We start from the raw sequence: 23,788 nt of genomic DNA on the forward strand, positions 1-23,788 counted from the left end.
CAGAGAAAGCTTGCATAAAGCTAGAGAGGTCCCCACAAGGTTGCCACTGAGGGCCTTTAGGATCTCCTTTTTATAGGAAACTGACCAGGAAACTTGGTCAATTTCTTGTCAATATCAGGGTGGGTTTGTAAATATCATGTTTATATTTAGAACAAACCTGGTGGATTTGTAACTATCATAATAACAAGAAGTTCTTATAAATATCATGAGCCCAAACAAGGTGTTCCCTTCTCTCTGGTTAGTATCTCCTCCATAACATTTCTCTACCTCTAGGATTTCTGTGAGCCTAGTCAGGTAGCCCAAGGCTTTGAGATTCTTGTGCCCTTTCTGTTTGAGCAGGGACTATTGATAACAACCTTTGATGACCTATTTCTTTGTAGTCTGTGAGTTTGTGATTACTTAGTAGCCATTAAAGGGGGATGGTCCCTAACATTTTGGAGCTAAGGAGACAGGTTTATTTTTTGTTTTTTACTGTCTTATCTCTTTTCTTGACATGAGTAGGCCCCTTACTCTGGGGCCTTTCCTTTATCTTTCCCTACCTAGCCCTGTCTGCTCCTAACTTGTTCCTACTAGTTGTGGAGACAGTTGATGCAGCCTTGAGCATTTTAGTGTTGATTGATTAAAAATCTTTATGAAGTTCATACTAAAATGTTGCTTACATTAGTTTATTTCCTCCTAGGATTTAAGAGTAGTTGCTTGGCTTAGAAGGCACAGTGTTTTCTGAATGCTTAGTCTTGATTCATAAAAATGCTGAATAATTTAGTACTGTGCATGTGTATAAATTCTGTTTTTAAGGAAAAATGGTAATCATGACACTTCAATTCTAAGATGTATTTTTTCATTGTATGGCATTTAACATGACTATATTGTTAGCAGTCGACAGCATTTATATTTTCACATGTTTATCTATCGACTTATTTCCAAATGGAGGTTTAGGGAAGTTAAAGGACTTGCTTAAATTCTTACTGGTTTGAATTTACTTTGATTTGAATCAAATTGAGGACTTTTAACCTCTAGGCTTAGAAACAGATTTCGTTTGAATTTGAGTCCTTGTTCCTCCCCTTCCTAGCTGAGTGACCTTGAATAAGTTCCTTAACTTCCCTTAATTAATGAGTTAGACACTTTAGCTCTGCTTATACAATCACCCCGAGTCCGGCTTTCTTATCTGTAAAAGGAGAATAGATCACTTTCTCATTGAAGAAGGTTTAAGTGAGATGATGCTTGTAAAATGACTGAAGCAAGGCTTGGTATGATAGTATAATAAGTTTTAGTTTCCTTTCTCCCCTAAGTCTGCCCTTTTGCACTGCCTGTGGTCCTGCTATTCTGTATTTTTATTCAGAATTGGGACACAAATGTTTGGGTCAGGGTTTCTCAGTCTTGGCACCATTGACGTTTTTGATTGAATAATTCAGTATGGAGCTGCCCTGTGCCTGTAAAGGGTGTTCAGCAGCATCCCTGGTCTCTACCCGCTGGTTGCCAGTAACTACCCATCTCCTCCTCCAAGTCATGACACTCAAAGTTTCTGGACACGGCCAAATTTCCCCTGGGGGGCAAAGTCGTTCCCTGTTGAGAACCACTGGTCTGGCAGATAATGGGTGTTATGCAGTCCAGTGCGGAGAACTGGATCCTGGCTGTAATCCTTGAGTGAGTGAATCTTTGAGCTGGCTACTGTTCCCTCTGCTGTTAAGTTGAATGAACAAGTGGTATGGCTCCACTTAGTCTTAGTCCCATAGAAAAAAATAACCCCTCACATGTTTTCTTGACTTGTTTTGGGGTTCAGTGTAATAGTAATTGATTTTAGTTCTTGTTCACTTTTAACAGTATTGATACATCCAGAATGTTTATATTCATTTTGAATAAAATTAGAAATACCTTATAATAGAAATAGGAAAATGATGGAAGATGTGGGAGGCATGGAAATGAGACCAATATGGGAAGAAGACAATGAAGAACAAGCAATTTTATTACCATTCAGATGTAGTCTGGTGCCCTGTACTAAGACTAACATGGCCATGAGAGTAGTGTGATGTAGGACTGGAGGAGATAAAGAAAAAGGAAAAATTAGTTCTCTAGAGGGTATCTTTTTATTTATTTATTTATTTATTTATTTATTTATTTATTTAATTTATTTTTTATTGGTGTTCAATTTGCCAACATACAGAATAACACTCGGTGCTCATCCGGTCAAGTGTCCCCCTCAGTGCCTGTCACCCATTCACTGCCAACCCCCGCCCTCCCCTTCCACCACCCCTAGTTCGTTTCCCAGAGTTAGGAGTCTTTGTGTTCTGTCTCCCTTTCTGATATTTCCCACACATTTCTAGAGGGTATCTTAAGAGTAAAAATGATTACGTTATGAAATAGGATCTTAAAACAAGCAGCATATTTTATGAGCTATTTCTGTGATGACAGAAGGAAACATTGGTTAGAATCAAGAGGGCTTATGATTCATCTTAGGTGTCTTAACTTTACATTTTTATTTTTCTAAATGTTTATGTTCTTACACTAAACCTTACTGTTTGATAAAGTTTTTTTTTTATGTACAGATAGAGTTTTTGCTTTCACACCTTTAATTAACAAGTTAGAGACAGGCTCTGCATATACAGCCTACTCTTTGTCACTACTGTGCCTTACTGGCATTTAGAACACATTTTATTATACATGTTATTTAGTAAGTAGTGTATTAATTGCCATTGATGGGATTCCAGATCTTTGCAAGATAACTTTTTCCCTGGGATGCCCCGGAGAATTATCAATGACAGTAATATTAGAGCTTAGCACCATTGCATGGTCTCAGCAGCCTTTTAGGTCTTAATACCCATCTGACAAAAATAACTTATTTCAGACTTTGATTTCAAAATCTTAGATGTATCTTTAATGTTAGATGTATAAAGAACATTTTAAAAATTACGGTTACATCTTGATTTAAAATAATAATAGAGTGGAAATAGGTTTTCCTGGGAGGAACAATGAAAGACTGTGTGCGTACTAATAAAGGCATCCCTTGGTATGGGGAACATTTGGGCTTTGTTTGGGATTTGAAAAGAGGACATGATCAGTCAAGCTTCTCAGCAAGTTTCATGCTGGTGGGAGAAATGGTCTGGAAATAATATTATATTTGATTTTAAAGAGAGACTAAATACTTGAGAAGATTAAAATAGTGAAAACATGTTTAAAAACGTTAATTCCTGTTAGTTCTTGGTGTAATTTTTTAAAAAAAGATTTTATTTATTTATTAGAGAGCACAAGCGAGGTGAGGGACAGAGGGAGAAGCAGACTCCCCACTGAGTAGAAAGCCTGGTACTGGGCTTGATCCAGATCCTGGAGTCCAGGATCGTGACCTTAGCCAAAGGTAGTCGCTTAACCCACTGAGCCACCCAGGCACACCATTCTTGGTGTAATTCTTAAGTGTTAACATGCTGGTCATTAAATGAAAGGAATATTTGAGACTTATGTGGATGTGTCCAGGGTAGAGTTTGGGAGTGAATGATGGTATTAGGGGTTGCTGAAATGTCTTATCAGGTACAGTAATAGGTAAGATATTTATACAGTATCTTTAGTATGTTAAGCTAATTCAGTTTTAAAAACATGGAGGGATGCCCAGGTGGCTCAGTATGTTGAAGGTCTTCCTTCAGCTCAGGTCATCATCTCAGGGTCCTGGGATCAAACCTTGTGTTGTTACATTCCCTGCTCAAGGACTCTGCTTCTCCCTTTTTTTCTACCCCTCCTTCTGGCTCATGCTCCCCCCCTTCAAATGAATGAATGAATGAGTGAATGATCAATCAATCAATCAATCAATCTATCTTAAAAAAAAGCATTGAGTTCCTGCCACATCCAAACAGTGTTCGTTTCCATGAGTGATGTAAAGATGAATATAGTCATTGAAGAAGAGAAAATAAAACAGCGATAAGTTCACTGTGAAGTTAATGCAGCTTCAACTGTGAGCCCATTTTACACAGGCTTCTTCTAGGCCCCTGCACATGATATGGGCGGATGGTCATTTGCAAAATTAAGATATTTTCACCATAATCAGTAACATTGTTGTCACTTTTGACTCCAATTTACCCTCCAGTATACTTCTGGTTGTGTTTGGGTTGTGTGGGAGTAGCCATAGACATTTTTGGGAAAAATTTTGGAATAATGCATTGTGGTGTCTGTTTTTCTGCCCTATGCAAAGGAAAACAGAGGAGTTTAGTCATGTACAGATACAGGTACTTAAGTAAGTTGTAACTTTGTTGGGAAGCCATTAGTCTCACCAAGAATTTTGATCTACCAAAGGTGGTATGTTGGTAAGAGATACGAGTCACGCTCTGCCTGTTTCGCGTGTAAGGTCAAAATCCCTTTTCTGCATCATAAATTCTATAAAATGATAACCGTTCCCATCCCACTGTCATAGGACCCATTTTATGTTTTTCATTTGCTTCCTGTTGGCTAAGTAGAAAAAATAAATTATTCTCTTCCAAATATTTGTTTAAAACTATGAAGAAAATATTGCCTGTTGCCAAATATAGTGGCAAATATAGTTGCCACTATATTGCCAAATATAGTTTTTTTGAAAAAATTTTTATTTTGATATCATTTTAGATTTACAGGAAATTTGCAGAGATAGCACAGAGAATTCCTATGTACTCCTCCTCATCCAGTTCTCCTATGTAACATCTTATACTACTGTGGTATCTTTGTCACAACTAAGAAGCCAGCATTGGCACATTACTATTAACTCCAGGCTTAATTTGGATTTCTCTAGTTTTTTTTTTGTTTTGTTTTTCATTAATGTCTTTTTTTCTGTTTCAGAATCCCATCCAGAATACAATATTGCATTTAGTTCTCACATCTCCTTAGTCTCTTCTAGTCTGTTGTGATTTCTTACACTTTCCTTGTTTCCTGACTTGACAGTCTTGAGGAGTACTGGTCAGGGGTTTTGTAGACTCTCCATTTAGGTTTGCCTGATGTTTTCCTTACTAGACTGGGGTTATGTGTTTGGGCAAAAGAATAACCACCCAGGGGGAGGCACCTCTCATCACATAGGATTAGGGCACATTATATCCACACAGTACCACTGGTGATAATGCACTTTAGTTTGCCAGCTTTCTCCACTAAAGAGTTACTCTGCTTACCTTTTTCTATACTCTGTTCTTTGGAAAGGAGTCGCTAAATTCAGCCTGCACTAGAGAAGGAGGCCTCCTCCTGGAGGGATTAATTAATATGGTTATTGAACTAATTGTATTGTTAATTAATTGCTCTTTTGTTAAAGTAGATGAAAACTAAATACCATTGGGCAACTGGTTTTTGGTTCTTGTTATAGAATTAATATTGTTATTACTACTTAATTGATGTTACTTAGTTTTAATATAATTTTATAATATTTGCTTAATATTATTTGGAATTATTCTGTAAGGAAGATTTGTCCCTTCTCCTGCCATTTACTTATTTATATCATTCTGGAATTGTATATATTTTATATTTTGTTATTCATTACTATGTTAATTAAAAAAATTTTTTTTTATGATGGATGACCATGCAGAGTTAATTGGATGATAGTAAAGTGACAGTGCAAAGCTCCCAAAGAGGGAGGGGGCCGAAGATGGTTGCCCTCATTACCATGTTATTTTGTTGCTCGCATTGTTCCAGCTGTGGTCATTGGAAGTTTCTTCAGGTTGATTCCTGTGTCTCTTTGACATGTAGCCATCCTTTTGTGTTTTTGAGCACATCATCACTTTCTGACACTACAAGATGCTCCAAGGTTAATGACATATATTTTTTTGCCCCAGCCTTACAGTCAGACACAGCTTTAAGGAGTTGAGCACCATTTATGCTTGTTGATACTGTGGTGGTTTTGTTTTTAATATGGAGAAGCATTGGAATAAAAGGTTTAATTATTTTTGGTGTTCAGACTTCTTTGTTAGATTTATGAAGTGTCGTCTCTCTGGTATCTTGGCTTTTGTTGACATGCTTGCCACACTGTGTATTTGTTCATCCTTTCAACAGTTAAGTAATGAATACCATTGAGCCAAGTTGAATAGAGAGGTTAAGAGAGAACAGTCTGTGTACACCGTTTATCAGAAGGGAGAGATACCTGGGAACTAAAGCCAGAGGAGCCTGTACTGGGATATCAGTTTGGATATACTGAAGCTGAGAAGAGGTCAGTGAAATGTGGCTTAGGGTCAAGTATGGATTGACTGAGGTATGTGGATGGTTGAGAACTGGTTTAGACAAATCTTGTGATCATTGGCCTTCCTCTTGTAAGTACTTATGGAAGCTGCAGGAGAACCGTGCAGAATGTTGGCAATCAACCACATTTGAAATAGTTCCCCATTTTATAAACATACATTTTCGTTACTGCTCTGCAGGATAGTGTGGGGTAAAATATACTCTTGTGATATGCTCATAGAATGTCTTAACCAAACAAAGGAGATGAAAACAAAATATTGGGCAAATAGTTTTTGGTTTTGGCTAATAAGTATTTCATGGGATCATGGATATTGTAGGGACCAGAAAAATACTGGTTTATATGCAGCAATGCAAAATAATTGGGAAAGCTTGTAATATTTTCCCTAATTCTAACTTCTGTGTAGTTACTTTTGAGTGACGGTATAACAAGGTCAAGACAAGGTAAGATTTGTTTATTCATGCATTGAATTTATTGAGCTTATTGGTTCAGCCTTTGCTGTTCTCAGGTCAGTATCTCAATGGCATTCTATTGATTTTTAAATGTATGAAGGATAGACATTCCAGAACCATTCTGTTCTGCTACTTGTATTGCCCTCATCATACAAAGAAAACACATTAAGAAAATGTCACATCAAATTTTTATGCAGTTTAAGCAAATTTCAGCTAGTTGTGCAAGAGTTCAGTAGTATTTTTAATTGTGTAAGTACATTTCATCAAGTTGTATGGGAGTTTGGTAGGTTTCTTTTGTTTTAGTGATGATAGCCTGGTAATCAAATGTTGGTCAGAATCTCTTAAAACACTTTTTTTTGGTATGTTGCATTAATTCAATCTTTGGCCACTTTTATTCTCTCTAAAAAAATAATTTCCTTTGACATTTCCTTCTCAAAACTTATTTTTTTGGACTTTCTCCCATTTTTTCACAACTTTTCCTTTTTTTTTTTTTTTTTTTTGGAAGTTCATACATAGAGAAAAAGAGCACGAATCATTAGTAACACAACCATGTAAACACCAACCTGCGGATAAAGGAGCGTTACAAGTAGCCTACAAGTCTTCCAAATGTAATTATTGTCTTAGTTTCTGTCACCATAGGTAGGGCTTGCTTGTTTGTGAACTTTACTGTATAGCATCTTACATTATGTGTTTTTTGTGTCTGGCTTTTTTTTGTTGTTGTTGTTCAACATTGTGAGACAAATTACTTGATACTGCATGTAGCATTAGTTTATTTTCATTGCTATATGGTATTCAGTTGGTATGAAAATACCAAAATTGATTTACCCAGCTGTTATGGATGGTCATATGAATTGTCTGGAGTTTTAGCTATTTTAAATAACACTACTATAAATACTCTTGAATATATGTATGCTTCTGTTAGGTATATATCTAGTAGAATTGCTGGTTGTTGCACATGTGTCTCTTAAGTTTTAGTCGATATTGCCAAGTAGTTTTCCAAAGTGGTTTTTCAGGTTACCTTGTTAGCAATGTGTCTGTTGTACCATATTCACTGTACCTCTTGGGAATGTCATTAAAAAAAGAAAAGTTGGGATCCCTGGGTGGCGCAGCGGTTTGGCGCCTGCCTTTGGCCCAGGGCACGATCCTGGAGACCGGGGATCGAGTCCCACGTCGGGCTCCCGGTGCACAGAGCCTGCTTCTCTCCCTCTGCCTGTGTCTCTGCCTCTCTCTCTCTCTGTGACTATAATAAATAAATAAAAAAAAAAAAAAAAGAAAAGTTTACTAATTTTGGCAGGTATGTTATGGTACATATTTTATAATGGCTTTGAGTTGCATTTAACACATGGCTAATCATGTTGAGTGCCTTTTCATATGTCTATTAGCCATATTGATGTCTCTTTTGTGAAATTCCTCTTTAGGTCTTTTGACTATTTATTTGTCGAGTATTCTTTTTTCTTAAAGATTTTATTTACTTATTCATGAGAGAGACACAGAGAGAGGTAGAGACACAGGCAGAGGGAGAAGCAGGCTCCCTGCAGGGAGCCTGATGTGGGACTGGATCTTAGGACCCCAGGATCATGGGGGATCATGAGCATCAGAGCCAAAGACAGATGCTCAACCACTGAGCCACCCAGGTGCACCTCTAGTTTTTTTTTCCTTGTAAAAAATATAAAACATAAATGTTATTTTAACCATTTAAAGGCATTAATTTACATTCACAATGTTACACAACCATCACCACTGTTTATAAGATTTTTCTTTTTTTTTAAATAAATTTATTTTTTATTGGTGTTCAATTTGCCAACATACAGAGTAACACAACCATCACCACTGTTTATAAGATTTTTCTTTTTTTTTTAAATAAATTTATTTTTTATTGGTGCTCAATTTGCCAACATACAGAATAACACCCAGTGCTCATCCCGTTAAGTGCCCTATCAGTGCCCGTCACCCATTCACCCCCACCCCCCACCCTCCTCCCCTTCTACCACCCCAGGTTCATTTCCCAGAGTTAGGAGTCTTTATGTTCTGTCTCCCTTTCTGATATTTTCCACACATTTCTTCTCCCTTCCCTTATATTCCCTTTCACTATTATTTATATTGTTTATAAGATTTTTCATCACACAAACAGAAACTCTGTACGCATTAAGCAATAACTAACTGCTCATTCTCAGCTTCCCCTAGACCCTGATAACCTCTAATCAATTTATTTTAAGTTTTTGGTAATTTATTATATGTTTTGATTTTTATATACTCTGGATACAAGCCATCTGCCAGTTATGTATATTACAGATATTTTTTCTAACTCTGTAGCTTTTCTTTTATGGTATGTTTCAATGAATAGAAGTTTTGACATATCAGTTTTATTATCATTGAATTCAAATGATTTTCTAATTTTCTTTGTGATTTCTTCTTTTATTCATGCATTATTCTGTCAGCTTTTATTTATATAGAGAGACTGTGTTATTAGATGCGTGCCCATTTAAGGTTATAATATCTTCATGGTGACTTTACCCTTTTATCACTATGGTTAGTGATAGTGATAGAACTATAGTTGACACGTTACACTAGTTTTCCTTTTTTTCTTTAATAGCATTCCCTAATTAATCTTTGCATAGTATATTCCTTCCCATAATTTTACTTTCAAATTTTTAGTATTCTTACATGTAAGGTGTATGTTTTACAAGCAGGATATGGTTTGGATTATTTGTTTGTGTATTATAATGATACTTAATTTTAAATTGGATTTTTTATTCTGTTTACATTTAGTATAATTGCTTGGATTTTAAAATACACCGTCTTACCATCTGCTTTCTATTTGTCCCACCAGGCTGTATTCATTTTCTCTCCCTTTTTTTCAGTTAAGAATTTTTTTAAGTGCTAAAATTTTCTCCTTCATTAGCTTGCTTATTGTACATTTCTTTACTATTTTTTAGTAGTTACTTTACAATATACATTGTTGAATTTTTATTAAAGTCTATATAAATGACTGTTTTAATCTCCAGAGAGTGCAAAGATCTTAGAACATTCTAATTTAATATATCTCCTTCTGTTGTTTAATGGTTATTGGCATGTGTTTTAGTTTGTAGTTTATCATAGATTTTATCTATAAGACAATATTTTTGTACAATTTAACATTCATTTAGAATTTTCCACATATTTATTCTTTCCATGTTCTGTGTTTCTTCCTGTATTATCATACTTTCTTCTGGGATAATTTTCTTCCTGCCTGAAAAACTCCTTTAGTATCTACTTTAGTGCAGGTCTCCCACTGTAAAATTCATTCAAGTTTTGGAATGCCTGGGTGGCTCAGCAGTTGAGTGTTTGCCTTCGGCTCAGGGTGTGATCCCCGGGTCTGGGGGATCGAGTCCCACATTGGGCTCCCTGCAAGGAGCTTGCTTCTCCCTCTATCTGTGTTTATGCCTCTCTTTCTCTCTCTGTTTCTCTCATGAATAAATAAAATTAAAAAAAAATTCACTCAATTTTTGTTATCTGCAAATATCTCTATTTAGTCTTTATTTTATTCAATTATTTGTCTATTTATTTTTAGAGGGAGAGAGAGTTAGGAGGGAGGGCTGAGCAGGGGAGGGAGAGAGAATTTTAAGCAAGCTCCTTGCCCAGCACAGAGCCTAATATAATATGGTGCTCCATATTATGACCTGAGCTGAAATCAAGAGTTAGACACTTAACCAGTTGAGCCACCCAGGTGCACCCCTATTTTATCCTCATTTTAAAAGCAAATTTTAATTAAGATGTAACCCATAGAAAAGTGCAAAAATTGTAAATGATGGATTTTCACAATGTGGATACAGTCTTGTAACCAGAATATAGATCAAGAAACAGAACATTATTAGCATCCCAAGTAGGCTTGTGAACCCTCAGTCACCAGCCACCCAAGGGTCACCACTCTCATGACTTCTAACATCATAAGTTTTGCCTATATTTGAACTTAGGTGTATAGAATCAGATAGTATTATATTACCTAATGTCTAACTTTTTCTCTGAACTTTGTGAGATTTTTTTTTTTTAAATTTTTTTTTTTTTTATTTATGATAGTCACAGAGAGAGAGAGAGGCAGAGACACAGGCAGAGGGAGAAGCAGGCTCCATGCACCGGGAGCCCGATGTGGGATTCGATCCCGGGTCTGCAGGATCGCGCCCTGGGCCAAAGGCAGGCGCCAAACCGCTGGGCCACCCAGGGATCCCTGGAAGCCAAATTTCTATCTAGTATACTCCTTTACTATCTTGTATTTTTGAGAGATAAAGATGTATATAGATATAGGTGTTGAGTAGTAGTAGAATGCCACTAACAGTCATCACAGGTTGTCTGGTTCTAGGCTTGGCCATACCTTCTGGATTTTAGTGATAATATCATGTTAGAGGAATCTGGCATTACACCATTTCATTTATTCATTTCACCAGTACATGAGTGCTTTCTAAGTGCACTGTATTAGATTTGAAGACACAAGGATAAAGTACACCTGTAGCTTCAAGAAGCTCGCAGGTGCATAAACTAACCCTTACAGCATAGTTACAGCAATCTGAAGTACTAGACACATGCACAGAAACCTGTGTGAGCCCAAGGGTTAGAGTGACTGATTGCTGGTGTAATAGGAGGCAGGTGTCACAGGAAACCAGTTTTCTGGAGAGGCCTTGAAGGATGAGTAGTGGGATAAAAGGAGGAGACTTAGGTAGAAGCAACAGAAAGTACAAAGGTTTAGAAATGTGGAAGAACTATTCAAAGAACAGTAGTACATGGATGATAGAATGACATTTGTGCCAATGCCCACTTCCCCATACCAAAAGCAGACACTGTTTAATCAGTCATTGCATTTTTGCTGCTAAATTTATAAGCAGCTTCAGAGTTCTCAGCTGAGCTTCAGGCAGCCACTACCAATTATTTGGAGTTGGCACGTGAAGTTCAACCTGTTTGTCGTCTTTGCAGTGGGCGTCCACTGTGCCTGGAGCATAGGATGTGTGAGGGCGTGGTGGAGAATGAGACAGGCTAGAAAAGTATGTTGACTGAGATCAGATTATGAAGAACATTTGTGTGCCACACTGTGGAGTTTGTATTTATAGCCTGTATAGGCAATGGGGAGTCATATAAGGATTTTAAGCAGAAAAATGATGTAAGCAGGTTACTCTTTTTGGAAAGATGACTGTGGGAGATTTGTAGAAAATGGATTGACTTGAGTAAAAACAAGGGCAGAGAGACCAGTGGGCATACTATCATTGGGTCTTAGTAGCTTTTAAGTTGCTTAACCAGTTGGGAGTGTTAGGGCTCTTCAGATAGGAGGTGATGGAGGTTTGAAGGAGGGCAGTAAATGGGGAGAAAGAGTCAGATTGGAAATGATCTAGGAAATAGTACAGGACATGGCCCTTTAGTTTTTGATATGGGGGTGAGAAAGGAAGGCATCTTAGAAGGCTCTCAGACTTCCCACCTGTGTGCCTGGCTGCTGCAAAGGCAGGAGAGGCAGCATAGGGTGAGAAGATGATGACTTATACTTAGAAATTAAATCAGCCTGGAAAAAATAATTTTCCAGTGGAGTCGTATTTATTCCTATTAAGTTCGTTTGCTCTTCCAGAAGGTTGCAGATCAACTATTTAATGTCACATGGTAACATGGATATAAGAGGAGACAGCAAATGATGTGGTTTTAATTCTCAGGTCTGATGCTTATTATCATAACATTTGGCTAAGTGAATGTGGGCAGCAGTTATGACACTAAGTAAAGGAGCTTGTATTTAGAGATAGAAGAACCTGAGATACCTCTCTGGCAGTGGTACTCTTGGCTAGGGTGGTCTCATACGTGATCAGGTGCCAGAGTAGGAGAGGACAGTCTAAGGAGAATAACACAGTGGTGCTTATGAAATGCATGAAAACCAGAATCTGCATTTGATAGGAAATACAAAAATTTTTGGGATTGGCACTTGATAGTAGACCTTTTTTTATGATTTGGATTGGAGAAGATCCCCTCCAAATTCTCCTTATTCTTGGATAAAGTGATAGAGTGCTGTGATCTCAGTGTATTTTTGAGGTCTCATGGAATTTAAGCAATTAATGTTTGAATTAATATCAGTAGGGAGAAATTTTAATCCAAATCCACACTGTTTACAAAAGGAACCACAATTTCCATCATCCCATCCTCTAACACAGAGTGTCAGGAATGTGGCTTCTGTGTTGTCACTCCCTTCTGTTCCCATGACAAACATTGCTAAATGGTCATGGGTGCCTCTCACCCCATATTTACCCTCACAGCTCTTTTGAAGATAGGATTCTAGACTGTCACTACCATTCAGTTTGAATTGGCACAAGAGATGAAACCTTTTTGCTATACAAGTTTTGAATGTTGCCAAATTACATAAAAGAGACAAATATAATAGTTGAGTTTCATTAAAAAGTTATGCTGAAATTATTTTTTAGTGGAAAATACTTGATATTTAATGATATTCTGTGAGATGATAAAAAGTTTAGTTAATTAAGGTTGCTGAATAGAAAGAGAAAAATAACACTAGTAATTAAGAAAACACATATTTTTAAAGTTTTATTTAAGTAATCTCTACATCCCACATGGGGCTCAGACTCATAATCCCAAGATCAAGAGTTTCATGCTTCTCTGACTGAGCCAGCCAGGACCCCAAGAAAACATAATTTTAAAACTTTGATTTCACTACAAGATCAGCTATAAATTGGCCCCTCTAGTACCATGGAATAGGTTGGGAGAGTTTGGGGTCTGGGCCAGACTTACTCCTAGGTTGGGGGTGGCCACAATGGTGGTGAGGCCTACCCTCATGGAGGGCTGGAAATCAGGAGTATTCTGTGCAGCATCCAGGCCCCCAAAAATCCATTTGCAGAAATCCACTTGTCCTCTGAAGAGCAAGCAGAGCCAGAAAGGGCAAACTGTAGCTATAGATAAGAGCCAGTAATTGGTCTATGCTGGGGAAGTCTGGTAGTTAGTTTTAGCCACTGATATGAGGTCTAAGGGCTAGATTCTAGTCCCTAGTAAAGTGACTGGCAATAATAAGCCATATTTTGGGGGGTGCCTGGGTGGCTCAGTTGGTTAGGAGTCTGAGTCTTGATTTCGGCTCAGGTCATGATCTTGAGCTTGTGGAATTGATCGAGCCCCTGCTTTGAGCTCTGTGCTGCTGGGCTTGGAGCCTACTTAGGATTCTCCCTCTCCCTCTCCACTGCCCCCCTCAAAAAAATTGAATCAATTTTGCACCAACTCTTCCAAAAAAACATGATATCTTTATGCTTCTACACTTCTTTAAAATAATAAGATTATGGCCCAAATCCTACAAAATGTGATTAAATGTACTGTTCATATTGATCAGTCAGGAATTCTTTGTCCTGTTAAGAGGGCATAGAGCTCACATAGACAGCATATCTTTTTCTTTACCCACATTTTATAGTTATGAGCAGTGGGCAAATAAACCAAAGTGATACTTAGAAAGTTTTTTAGGAGCACCCGGGTGGCTCAGTTGTTAAGTGTCTGCCTTCTACTCGGGTCATGCTTCCAGGGTCCTAGGATTGAGCTCTGCCTTGGATTCCCTGCTCAGCGGGGAGCCTGCTTCTCCCTCTGTCCTCACCCTGCTCATGCTCTCTTGCTGTCTCTCAAATAAAAAAATAAAATAAAGTTTATTAATATTCCCAAACTTTCCCCACCAGTGCTGATCCTGTGTTTCACTTTTGGGCATCCATTGCCTCCTAGGAGTCTCTCTCTTAGTGAGCTAGGGGAGAATGTAGGACAGCTGGGTGGGTAAGAAGCAGCCTGGGTAACTGGTCACAGTTCTTTGACCTTCAGTGAGTAATTTATTCCCTAGAGCTTGAGACTCCTCAGCTGTAAAAATGAAGGTTTTACACCAGCATGTATAATATGTTTGCTCTATATAGAGCAAGTATTTGATTAATTGTAAGTATTAATGAGATATTTCATTAACAGTTTTTCTTGGGGTTTAAAAGCATTGTGGGGATTGGTTTGAATGGCATGTTGTTTCTAGAAATAGGGTAGTTTGGATGGATGCTTTTTCCTTTAATACATCTCTGGCAGAGGTTTTTGGAATAGTTCCACTGCTCATAGCTTTTCCTTTAAGGTTGGTATCTTGTAAAAATAGAAATGAAGTTTCAATCAGAGATGTTCAGGGTAGGGAGATGAAAAATTAATAATTTTTCTAAGAACTAGAATCATTCTCAGACTGCTCTCAGTTTTGGAGGGTGCACTTAGGAAGTAAGATAAGACCCTCAAGGGTGTGCACTGGCAGTAAAAGGTGACCACTAAGTTACTCTAGCGGAGACAGGGAGGAGGGAGATGGTGAGAGTGTGAGGGGAGAACAGGAAGGGTGAGGACTCAAATGCCTCCCTGTGAGTCCTATATATTAATTATATTTAATTTAATAAATTAATTATTAATATTTATTATTAATATTAATTAATTAAAATTTAATTAATATTAAATTAAATAATAATTTAATATTATTATTAAATGATACCTAGGTATTTAAGGGGCCAACTGATCTATTGACTTGGAGCTTTTTGAGTTTGGAAGACAAGTTTTTGGCTTACTTTCTCTTTGGGGAGAACGCTCAAAGACTAAAATGGTAATAGAGCTAATATTGAATGCTGACTCTGTGGCAGGCAGTGAACTGAGTAGTTTTCTTGGATTATCACTTTAGATCCTCACAACAATCCTGTGAGAGGTACTCTTCTTTTTAAAAGTTTTTTATTTATTTATTTGACAGAGCGCGAGGGTGGGGAGGGGCAGAGGGGCAAGAAGCAGACTCCCTTGCGAGCAGGGAGCCTGACAACAGGGCTTAATCCGAAGACCCCTGAAGCTGGGGTCATGACCTGAGCTGAAGGCAGATGCTTAACTGACTGAACCACCCAGGCACCCTGAGATAGGTAATCTTCTTAGCCTCTGACTTACAAATGGGAGACTGAAGTATAGAGGCCTTAAATTTAGCTAGTAACCTACCTGGGATTCAAACCTTGGGAGGCTTGCCCCTGCTCTTCTGTACCCACTGCCTTCCCAGGGCAACTAAAGTTGGCTCAGTGATTGTCTGCCTTCAACTCAGGTTGTCATCCCAGGGTCCTGGGATTGAGTCCCTGCAGGGAGCCTACTTCTCCCTCTGCCTGTGTCTCTGCCTCTGTGTGTCTCATGAATAAATAAATAATATCTTAAAAAAGCAATATGAAACCTTGGTAGGCCTACCATCAGCATAGTTTACTTGACCTGTAGTAAATGAAGTCCTAAGATTATAGGTTTTAGAGGGATTCTTTAGGTTTGGTTCTGGAAAACAGGGATGGTTCACCTTTGAAGAAGGACTCAAAAATTGTCAAATGAAAATTTCTTTGTTGCTCTACTGGCAGTTTCCAACTGCTAAATCAAGGAATACAATTCCCCATTTCTCCATAAACAATATTATAATGGGTAGGTAGCTACGATAGCACATCTCTAGTCCCCTTCCTGAACCCCACTGGTCCCTGTAAGTGGGAATGGGAAGACAGGATAACAAAACCACAACAATGCTCGTGACAAGGGTCAGGAGTCTTGGAGTTTACTTTAGCCCTGTCATTTTGCGCAAGGAATTTGACTTACTCATCTATAATATGAATGGATTGGGCAGGATCATTTCCAAGGTTCCTTAAAGCTCTGCTGTCATATAATTGGGATTTTTTGATTCCTGGGTCAGAGTCTGGGCAGGGATTTGGGTGGCAGAGTGGTGTAGGTGGTCAAGCACTTCATACTTAACCACATTTCCATAGTTGCATGATTTAATCACCAGCTCAAACTGAATAACCAGAAGTGGTGGTGCACTCCCACAAAAATTTTTGGTACTCTTTATAGAAAAGCATTTTCATTTTTATAATATAGGTCATCATAAAAATCTATTTCATAAGACTTGTGCCATTTTGACATCAGTCTGTCATCCTTTAAGTACTTCATTACTTTCTGGTGCAAAAAGGTGTTCCAGCTTATCTTGTAATTTCCTTGTCCCATCCTTGGAGTCAGCCAGTCCCCTGAGTACTGATTCCTTTGAGAGTGTGCTCTTGCAAAAATGGGGTGCTATTACTTCTCCTTCTTTTGAAGGAAGAGCTAGGAAGTATGTTTTCTTTTTAATTTGTTAGTACCCCTAATTCTGGTTCACCACCATAGGGCTCTTTGTCTCCTTCCAACATGGTAGGCTGGTATGGTCCTTCTCCCTCAGCTTACGATTCCCAGCAACATCAGCATATTTGTTTCTCAGTGCTACAATATATATAAAACAGGTTCAACTCAAAAATTGTCAAATGAAAATTTGTTTTTTCTGAGCTTTACTACTACCAACAACAAACCTACCACTTTCTTTGCAATTCTTTTTATCTTAAGAATCTGTCATACTGGAGATATACATCCTTGTACTCTCCAAGAGTTACTCTCTGTTGGGTTAACGCCGTATTTCTCCTCCCTCCCTCCCTGCTTTCTCTTTCCCTCCTTCCTTTCGATAGAGTAGATACTCTAAAAGTTTGTTGAGAGGTAGTCTGTGCCCTTCTTCAAACCTGTGTTCACAGTTTTCCTAGGTTAAGCTAATCACCTTTGGGGGTCAAGGATAATTATCCTACCCAAAGCACTAATGTTCTGAGCAGTCATATGTATATATAAATAAAATACATGGTAGGGCACCTGGTTAAGAGTTACCTTTGGCTCAGGTCATGATCCCAGGGTCCTTCAATGGAGCCCCACATCAGGCTCCCTGCTCAGAGAGTAATCTGCTTCTTATTCTCTGCCTGCAGCTCCCCCTGCTTGTCCTCTCTCTTTTTCTGTAAAATAAATAAAATCGTAAAAAGTATATATATGATACTTAAGTCTGTAATATATAGTTTCACTTAAAAATAATAAATATGTAGTTATTCATCAAACCAAAGTATATAAAACCATTATATAGTAAACTCATTTTATCTCTATATTTATTGCTCGTATATAATTTTAACTTTTATTTATTGCTCATATATCATTTTTAATCCACAGAACCCACGGTCCCTTGTTTTCTGGCCTCAGTTTCTGCCAGTACTTAGGATCATTAGGTCATCAGAAATTGTGGATTTCAGTTTTTCCATTTTAAGAGTTGGGAGGCTCATAAAAAACGTTGTTTGTTTGTTTGTTTTTTGGTGGTATCATCATAAACTGTAAGGTGTATAAATTCTCATTAAGCATTAAAGAAAAAACAGGCTGCTGAAACAACCATTGTGGGCTAGGGCTAGATATTGAAGTCGGAGGCTGGAGAGAGGAAGCACTTTGGGGGAAAGAGTGTTGTTGGAAGGAGGTAGAGGTTAATGTATGTTTGAACTGAGGACAATGAAATATGAGAAGTGTGGACTGAGGAAATTAAATGTTTTAGTACCCAATATAAATGCATAACCTATTCTTTTTGTTAAAACTAATTAATAAGTGATCTTTAAAATAGCTGGTTTTTATTTTAAAAGTATATGTTTTATTCATCCAAATTGACAGAAATATATAATTGTACATGTTCCTTGCAATTATGTCTCAGTGAGCAGAAAATATTGATGTTGGAACAACCATATATTGTTCAATTATAATTATTCTTTAATAATGTGCTTTTGTCTAATCTTACCAAAGAACAACCATTATATATTAAAGAAAATATTAGTTTGAGGCATTTATACTTTCATTGAAATGATCACTGTACCTTTAAACTAGAATATATATTTGGAAAAAAGCCCAAGAGTCTTAAAATTTTTTGAAGGTATTTTAGAGTATTTTAAAAGGTACCTTTTAAATACCTTTAATGTTTTAAAAAGTAAGACTTTAATAAAAGTATTTTTATTTTACTTTCATTAACTTATATATGCATAGTAAAATATGTGTGTTTTAAATCTTATTACAGTTGAGTATATTCTTCCCATCTTCCTGCTTATTATTTTCTTATGGACCTGTATAAACAAATCTCTAAGCAGGACCTTCTAGAATATCAGCCATTGTAGCACCTTCTATTTGCATAGATTTTCATAGATATAATGAAGCTATCTATGGCAAGGTAGCTCAAGTATTTATCAGTGATAAGCTAAAATCCTTTGGAAGTAACTTTGTGTATTTTTATTACAGGTAAATTGGGATATTCACATTGTACAGAAACAGAGGTAAGAGAAATACTCAAATATTTATTAGTAAAGTAGCTTTACAGTTCTTTAGATTAACTTAAGTATTGAATTATATCTCATGGGTTTTGGTCTTCTGAAAACATTGTGTTGAGAGCAGGTATACATCTTTTACATTTAAGAAGAGTAAAATGTGAAAAAATCAGTTATCTTCCCCATATATATGTGTGTGTGTGTGTGTGTGTGTGTGTGTGTGTGTTTTAGGACTTTATTTTTAAGTAATCTGCATACCCGGTGTGGGGTTCAAACTCCCAACCTTGATATTAAGAGTTGCATGCCCCACTGAATGAGCCAGCCAGGCCACCCCTCTTGCCCATATTTTTAAAATGCCAGCATGTGTTAAAAAGATTAGCTTAATCATGGCTTTAAAAATTTCTCATGTTATTATGTGTGAAATTGAGATACTAAGATTCAGAGCCCTTAATAAGAAATAGTTCAAGTTCAGTTTTTTCATAATCTAACGTGTCATAATAAATATATATATATATTTTTTTTGAAAACTAGCTCTAGGTACCTCTGTGACCCCAAATGCCACCCTAGAAATGGATGCTACGGGGCAGTAGAGGATTAGCGCAGTAATCGACTTACGGAGCACAAGACTGAGGAGGGAAAATTCTAGACAGGCTGGTGGCCTCTGTCCACCCTTCCCAAACTCCCCCAACAGTAGCACTCGGGTGTGGGAACTGGGATACACGACCTGCACCCTAAGTGTGCCAGAGCCCCGCCTGTGAGGGGGGGCAGTTCCGATTGTCACTTGGACGCAGCTTTCATTGGTGTTTATTTTCCTTTCATATAAAAGTTACAGGTTTGAAATGTCTGCGGGAAGATGCCACTATCAGCCAGGTTAGTGGGAATATATATATATTACAATGTAACACGGGGGAGGTGTGGGGGAAAGGGAGGTGCTTCTGAAAAGTTGGGTTCGTTCTGACCTGGCATGTGCCTGCCCTTTCCCTGGCTCCAGCCCCATCTGCAGGGAATACCCTGTCCTGATCCCCAAGACAGATGGATCACAGCCACACTGCAGTGCTGGCACAGGGTTGGGCAATCCCAGAACCTGGACGGTGTCCTAAGGAGGCGGAGGATGGGAAGCCTGTCAGCTAATAAGTTAAACACATACGGCCCCTGTGGTTCTCACCCAGAGGCCACCCTGACACACCAGCCCCTTGTTCCTACTCCCCCTGTTCCTACTGAGTGCTTCAGCCCCTCGCCACTCCCCTGGGAGATCACTGGAACCCACACCAAGCAAGGATGGAGGGACCAAGCAAGAGTCCTACACCCTCATGACTCCAAGTGATGACTGAGTCCAGGGTTGACTGAGGACTCCTGATGACAGCAACAACATTGTGGAAGGGACAGGGGTCTGTCATCCTTAGAGCTGTGGCTTGGGGCATCTTATTTTTGTTCATTTGATTTTGAGTGCAGTATCAGAGTTTAGAGGGATTTTTGTCTCCTTGATTAATATGATTTTCCAGGTTGTTGCGTCCAGGATATAGTGGCAACAGCCTTAAACTTTGTTTCTGCTCCTATCCCAGAGCCCCTGGGGCATGGGGAGGGTCTGGCCACCCCTGCCCAGCCCCGCTGTCAAGGAAACTCCATCAGAAATTCAACTGGCTTCCAAACTGAAAAAAAAAAAAAAAAAAAAAAAAAAACAACACATTTAGATGTGTTGAGCTCCTCTGGAGCTACCTTGGTGTAGGAAAAAAAAATAGGGGCTTGGAAACAGTATTTCAGTAAGTTCAATAATGAATTAAATGCTTTGTTATTTGTATAAATAGGTTAGTACTTTTTAATAATTTAGTTCAAAATTCTGATAGTGAACCTTAAGGAATTTCCACATGATTCTGTATTCCTTGCAGGAGTTTCAAGGGTAGCACTGAGATGCAGTGGTAGCATCCATGAAGTATGTATATCTGGTGTTCTTTTCAGATACTGTTGCATCATTTTTACATTAGGAGTCTTGGGTCTTTGTTGATGGCAATGCCTAAATAAAGGATTTAAGAAGTTATTTTTCTAATTTCATAATGCGTCTACATGTTGATGTGGATTTTAGTAAATTTCAACTGTTTTAAGTAAAATGCAAGCTTCCTAAGGGATTGTATTGTGTAATAAAGAAGCAAAAATAATTTCTTTTTTGCATTCAGAACTTATACAACTTTGTATTTTCAACTTTGGAAGTAGAGATAATTTTTTTTTCCAAAGTAGTTCTAAAAATAAGAAAGAACTTCATTATTTTTAAAGTAGAACTTAATATTTTTATATTGTGAGAATTTTTGGTGTACTGTTCAATGTAATATAAAGGAATGGGATTTGATTTGAGTCAGAAAATATAACTTCTGTCTGGTTTCCGATATGCGTCTTTCTAGCTATGTAATTTTGAGCTGTTTTTTCTCCTGCTGTCCTACAACTTTGGCTTTTTTATGTATAAAATGTTAATCATAATTTCTATTGACCTCATGGGTTGTGTGAATTTTTAAAGAGCAGGTATATGTGAAACTGTTATACAAACCCTGAAGACACTGTTTTATACAAACACACACACAGACACACATGTATATCAGGATGACTATGTCTCATTATTGTCTTATTATGTTGTAGCATGATAAAATCAGCATTGTCGTAGCATTTTGTTTAGTACTCACTTTGTATAGGAATGCCACTCATTTTCTCTCTGTAATCTCCTAATTAGTAGCCCTTATTCTTTGACCTATACCTTGGATAACCAAAAGAATTGGAATCTAAACAACTCTCTTTCAGGATATTTTAAAAATAACTATTTGAAGAGAGAAAATCACAAGAATGTAGAAAGTTCAATCCTATTACTTAGCTAACAGCTCAGAGTATTTTCTAGGGGGTAAGAGTGATTATAGTTACCTCTGGTGAAGAGACTGGAATTATGGATGGTGATTTATCTCTGTTTGGACTTTTTTAAAAAATGAGAACGTCTCTGTATTTGTTAATTAAAATAATAAAAAGGAGAGGTAGTAGAGTAAGTGGGAACTACTTTTTCAAGAATTTTGGTGACTTCAGAGAAAGGAGACCACTTAAGTAGAAAGTTTCATTTTTTAGGGAAGATGGTACATTTGGCGGGGTGGGGGGTGTTGGTAGTTAGGGAAGCAAGAGAGAGTAAAGTTGGAATCCAAGTTAGAGAGTGGGTAACTGCTGAAATCAGATGTAGGACTTCCTCTGGTTTGACTAGAGTGGTATTTCTCCAAGTGTGGTGGTAGGGCTCTTGGGGATTCCTGAAACCCTTTCAAGGTCAGACTGTTTTTGAAGTAATATTAAGACGTAACCTGCTCTTCTGCTTTCATTCTCTTGAGGGGACAGTGGTATTTTCCTTGGCTACATGACTGTGTAACTATGAATGTCATACCAGACCTCAGAAGCAAATACAAGATCTAGCTGGCTTTTATTAAGCATGACTTTTAAGAGTTTTCCAAAAAATGTAAAACAATACCACCCTTTAATAATACCACCGTTTCTTTTTTTAAATAGAGGGTGTTTTTTTCCCATAAAAGTGTTACTTATATTAACGTGTTTAATATTTTTAAATGATTTAAGTGACTTGATTTAAAAATTTCTCAGTTTAAAATTTTAATACAAGAGATGTTGATAGATTATGACTCACACACATAAAAGCTCCTTGGATTCCTCAATAATTTTTAGCATGTAAAAGGGTCCATAGACCATAATCTGAGATGCAGACCCCAATCTGTAGATGTGTAGAACTGTGAAGGGCCCTGGAACAGGTGGAGTAGCATGTCGTTTACTCCACACTGTGGTGCAGGGCTATACCAGGGTGCAGGCCTATACCAGGGTGCGGTGGCTGTGTGTGCTTTGGCCTGGACCCCAGCTCTACCCTTCCGTCACTTCTTGGCCTCAAGATTCTTTATCTGAAAGACAGATTGTTGTGAATGCACAGAGTTTAGCATAAAGCCTGGCTTAATGAATGTAGCCTCTTCTTCTTAGTTGGGAGGTATATAGTTTTCTGGGTTGGAGAAAGTCATCTTCTTAAGCAAGACGCCTAGACCATTAGGAGCCTCAGGGTGACTGGTAGGGAAAGCAAAAATCCCTTTATCTTTCTGGGCCTTCAGGACCCTCATTAAGACGTATAACTAACTGTTCAACTGTGTATTTTAATGGTTTTTGTAGTACATAGAAATCATATTATGAATTATTTTCTAGTTTTACTTTTAATTCTCTTTTTAATACTTTTCCTATATTCAGAAAAACCAAACAAAATTATGAGTTTAGAGAAAGCAAGGGAAGCCATACCTAGGCATTCAATCAACTTTTATGTGATTTGGTACCTCAAGGTAGCTTAATGTTTCTAAAAGATCAAATATTATACCTTATTTCTCACTGTTTGGTAAAAAATCTTTTTAAAGATTTATTTGAGAGAAAAGAAAGAGCACATGAGCATGTGGGAGTGGCGGGGGAGGAGCAGAGGGTGAGAATGCCCAAGCAGACTCCCTGTTGAGCAGTGTCCCCCATGCAGGGCTCCATCTCATGACTTAAGAGATCATGACCTGAGCCCAAAGCAGACTCCCTGTTGAGCAGTGTCCCCCATGCAGGGCTCCATCTCATGACTTAAGAGATCATGACCTGAGCCCAAACCAAGAGTCCCATGCTCAACTGACTGAGCTACCCTACCCAGGTGCCCCTGTTTGGAAAATTTTTTTTGTGTGAAGATTTTATTATTAGTTTTTAATTTTATTTATTATTTTATTTATTTATGAGGGACACAGAGAAGCAGAGACCTAGGCAGAGGGAGAAGCAGGCTCCATGCAGGGAGCCTGACGTGGGACTCAATCCCTGGACCAGGGACCACGCCCTGAGCTGAAGGCAGACATTCAACTGCTGAGCCACCCAGGTGTCCCTGGAAAATTTTTTTAATGTACTCAATTATACCAGTAGTTTCCAGCATTTGAACTCATTAAGGAAAATTTTTCATATAATTTGGTTCAAAAGACAAAAATTTTTACTTTAATAGGCAATTTAATTTTTTCCTACAT

The 23,788-nt window shown here is 37.8% G+C and overlaps 1 protein-coding gene across 3 annotated transcripts in view; it reads left to right on the forward strand.

Annotated features, from left to right (window-relative positions):
* The window catches only part of SPIRE1 (spire type actin nucleation factor 1), a 209,253-nt gene that overhangs the window by 7,988 nt on the left and 177,477 nt on the right, over nt 1–23,788 (forward strand). For all 3 annotated transcript variants that reach the window (XM_041764959.1, XM_041764942.1, XM_041764950.1), the window contains exon 2: nt 18,721–18,755. In XM_041764959.1, coding sequence (XP_041620893.1) covers nt 18,721–18,755 — 35 coding nt within the window. The remainder of the gene's footprint in view (nt 1–18,720; nt 18,756–23,788) is intronic.

The sequence above is a fragment of the Vulpes lagopus genome, chromosome 1 (genome assembly GCF_018345385.1).
Source record: "Vulpes lagopus strain Blue_001 chromosome 1, ASM1834538v1, whole genome shotgun sequence".
Taxonomy (NCBI): Eukaryota; Metazoa; Chordata; class Mammalia; order Carnivora; family Canidae; genus Vulpes; species Vulpes lagopus.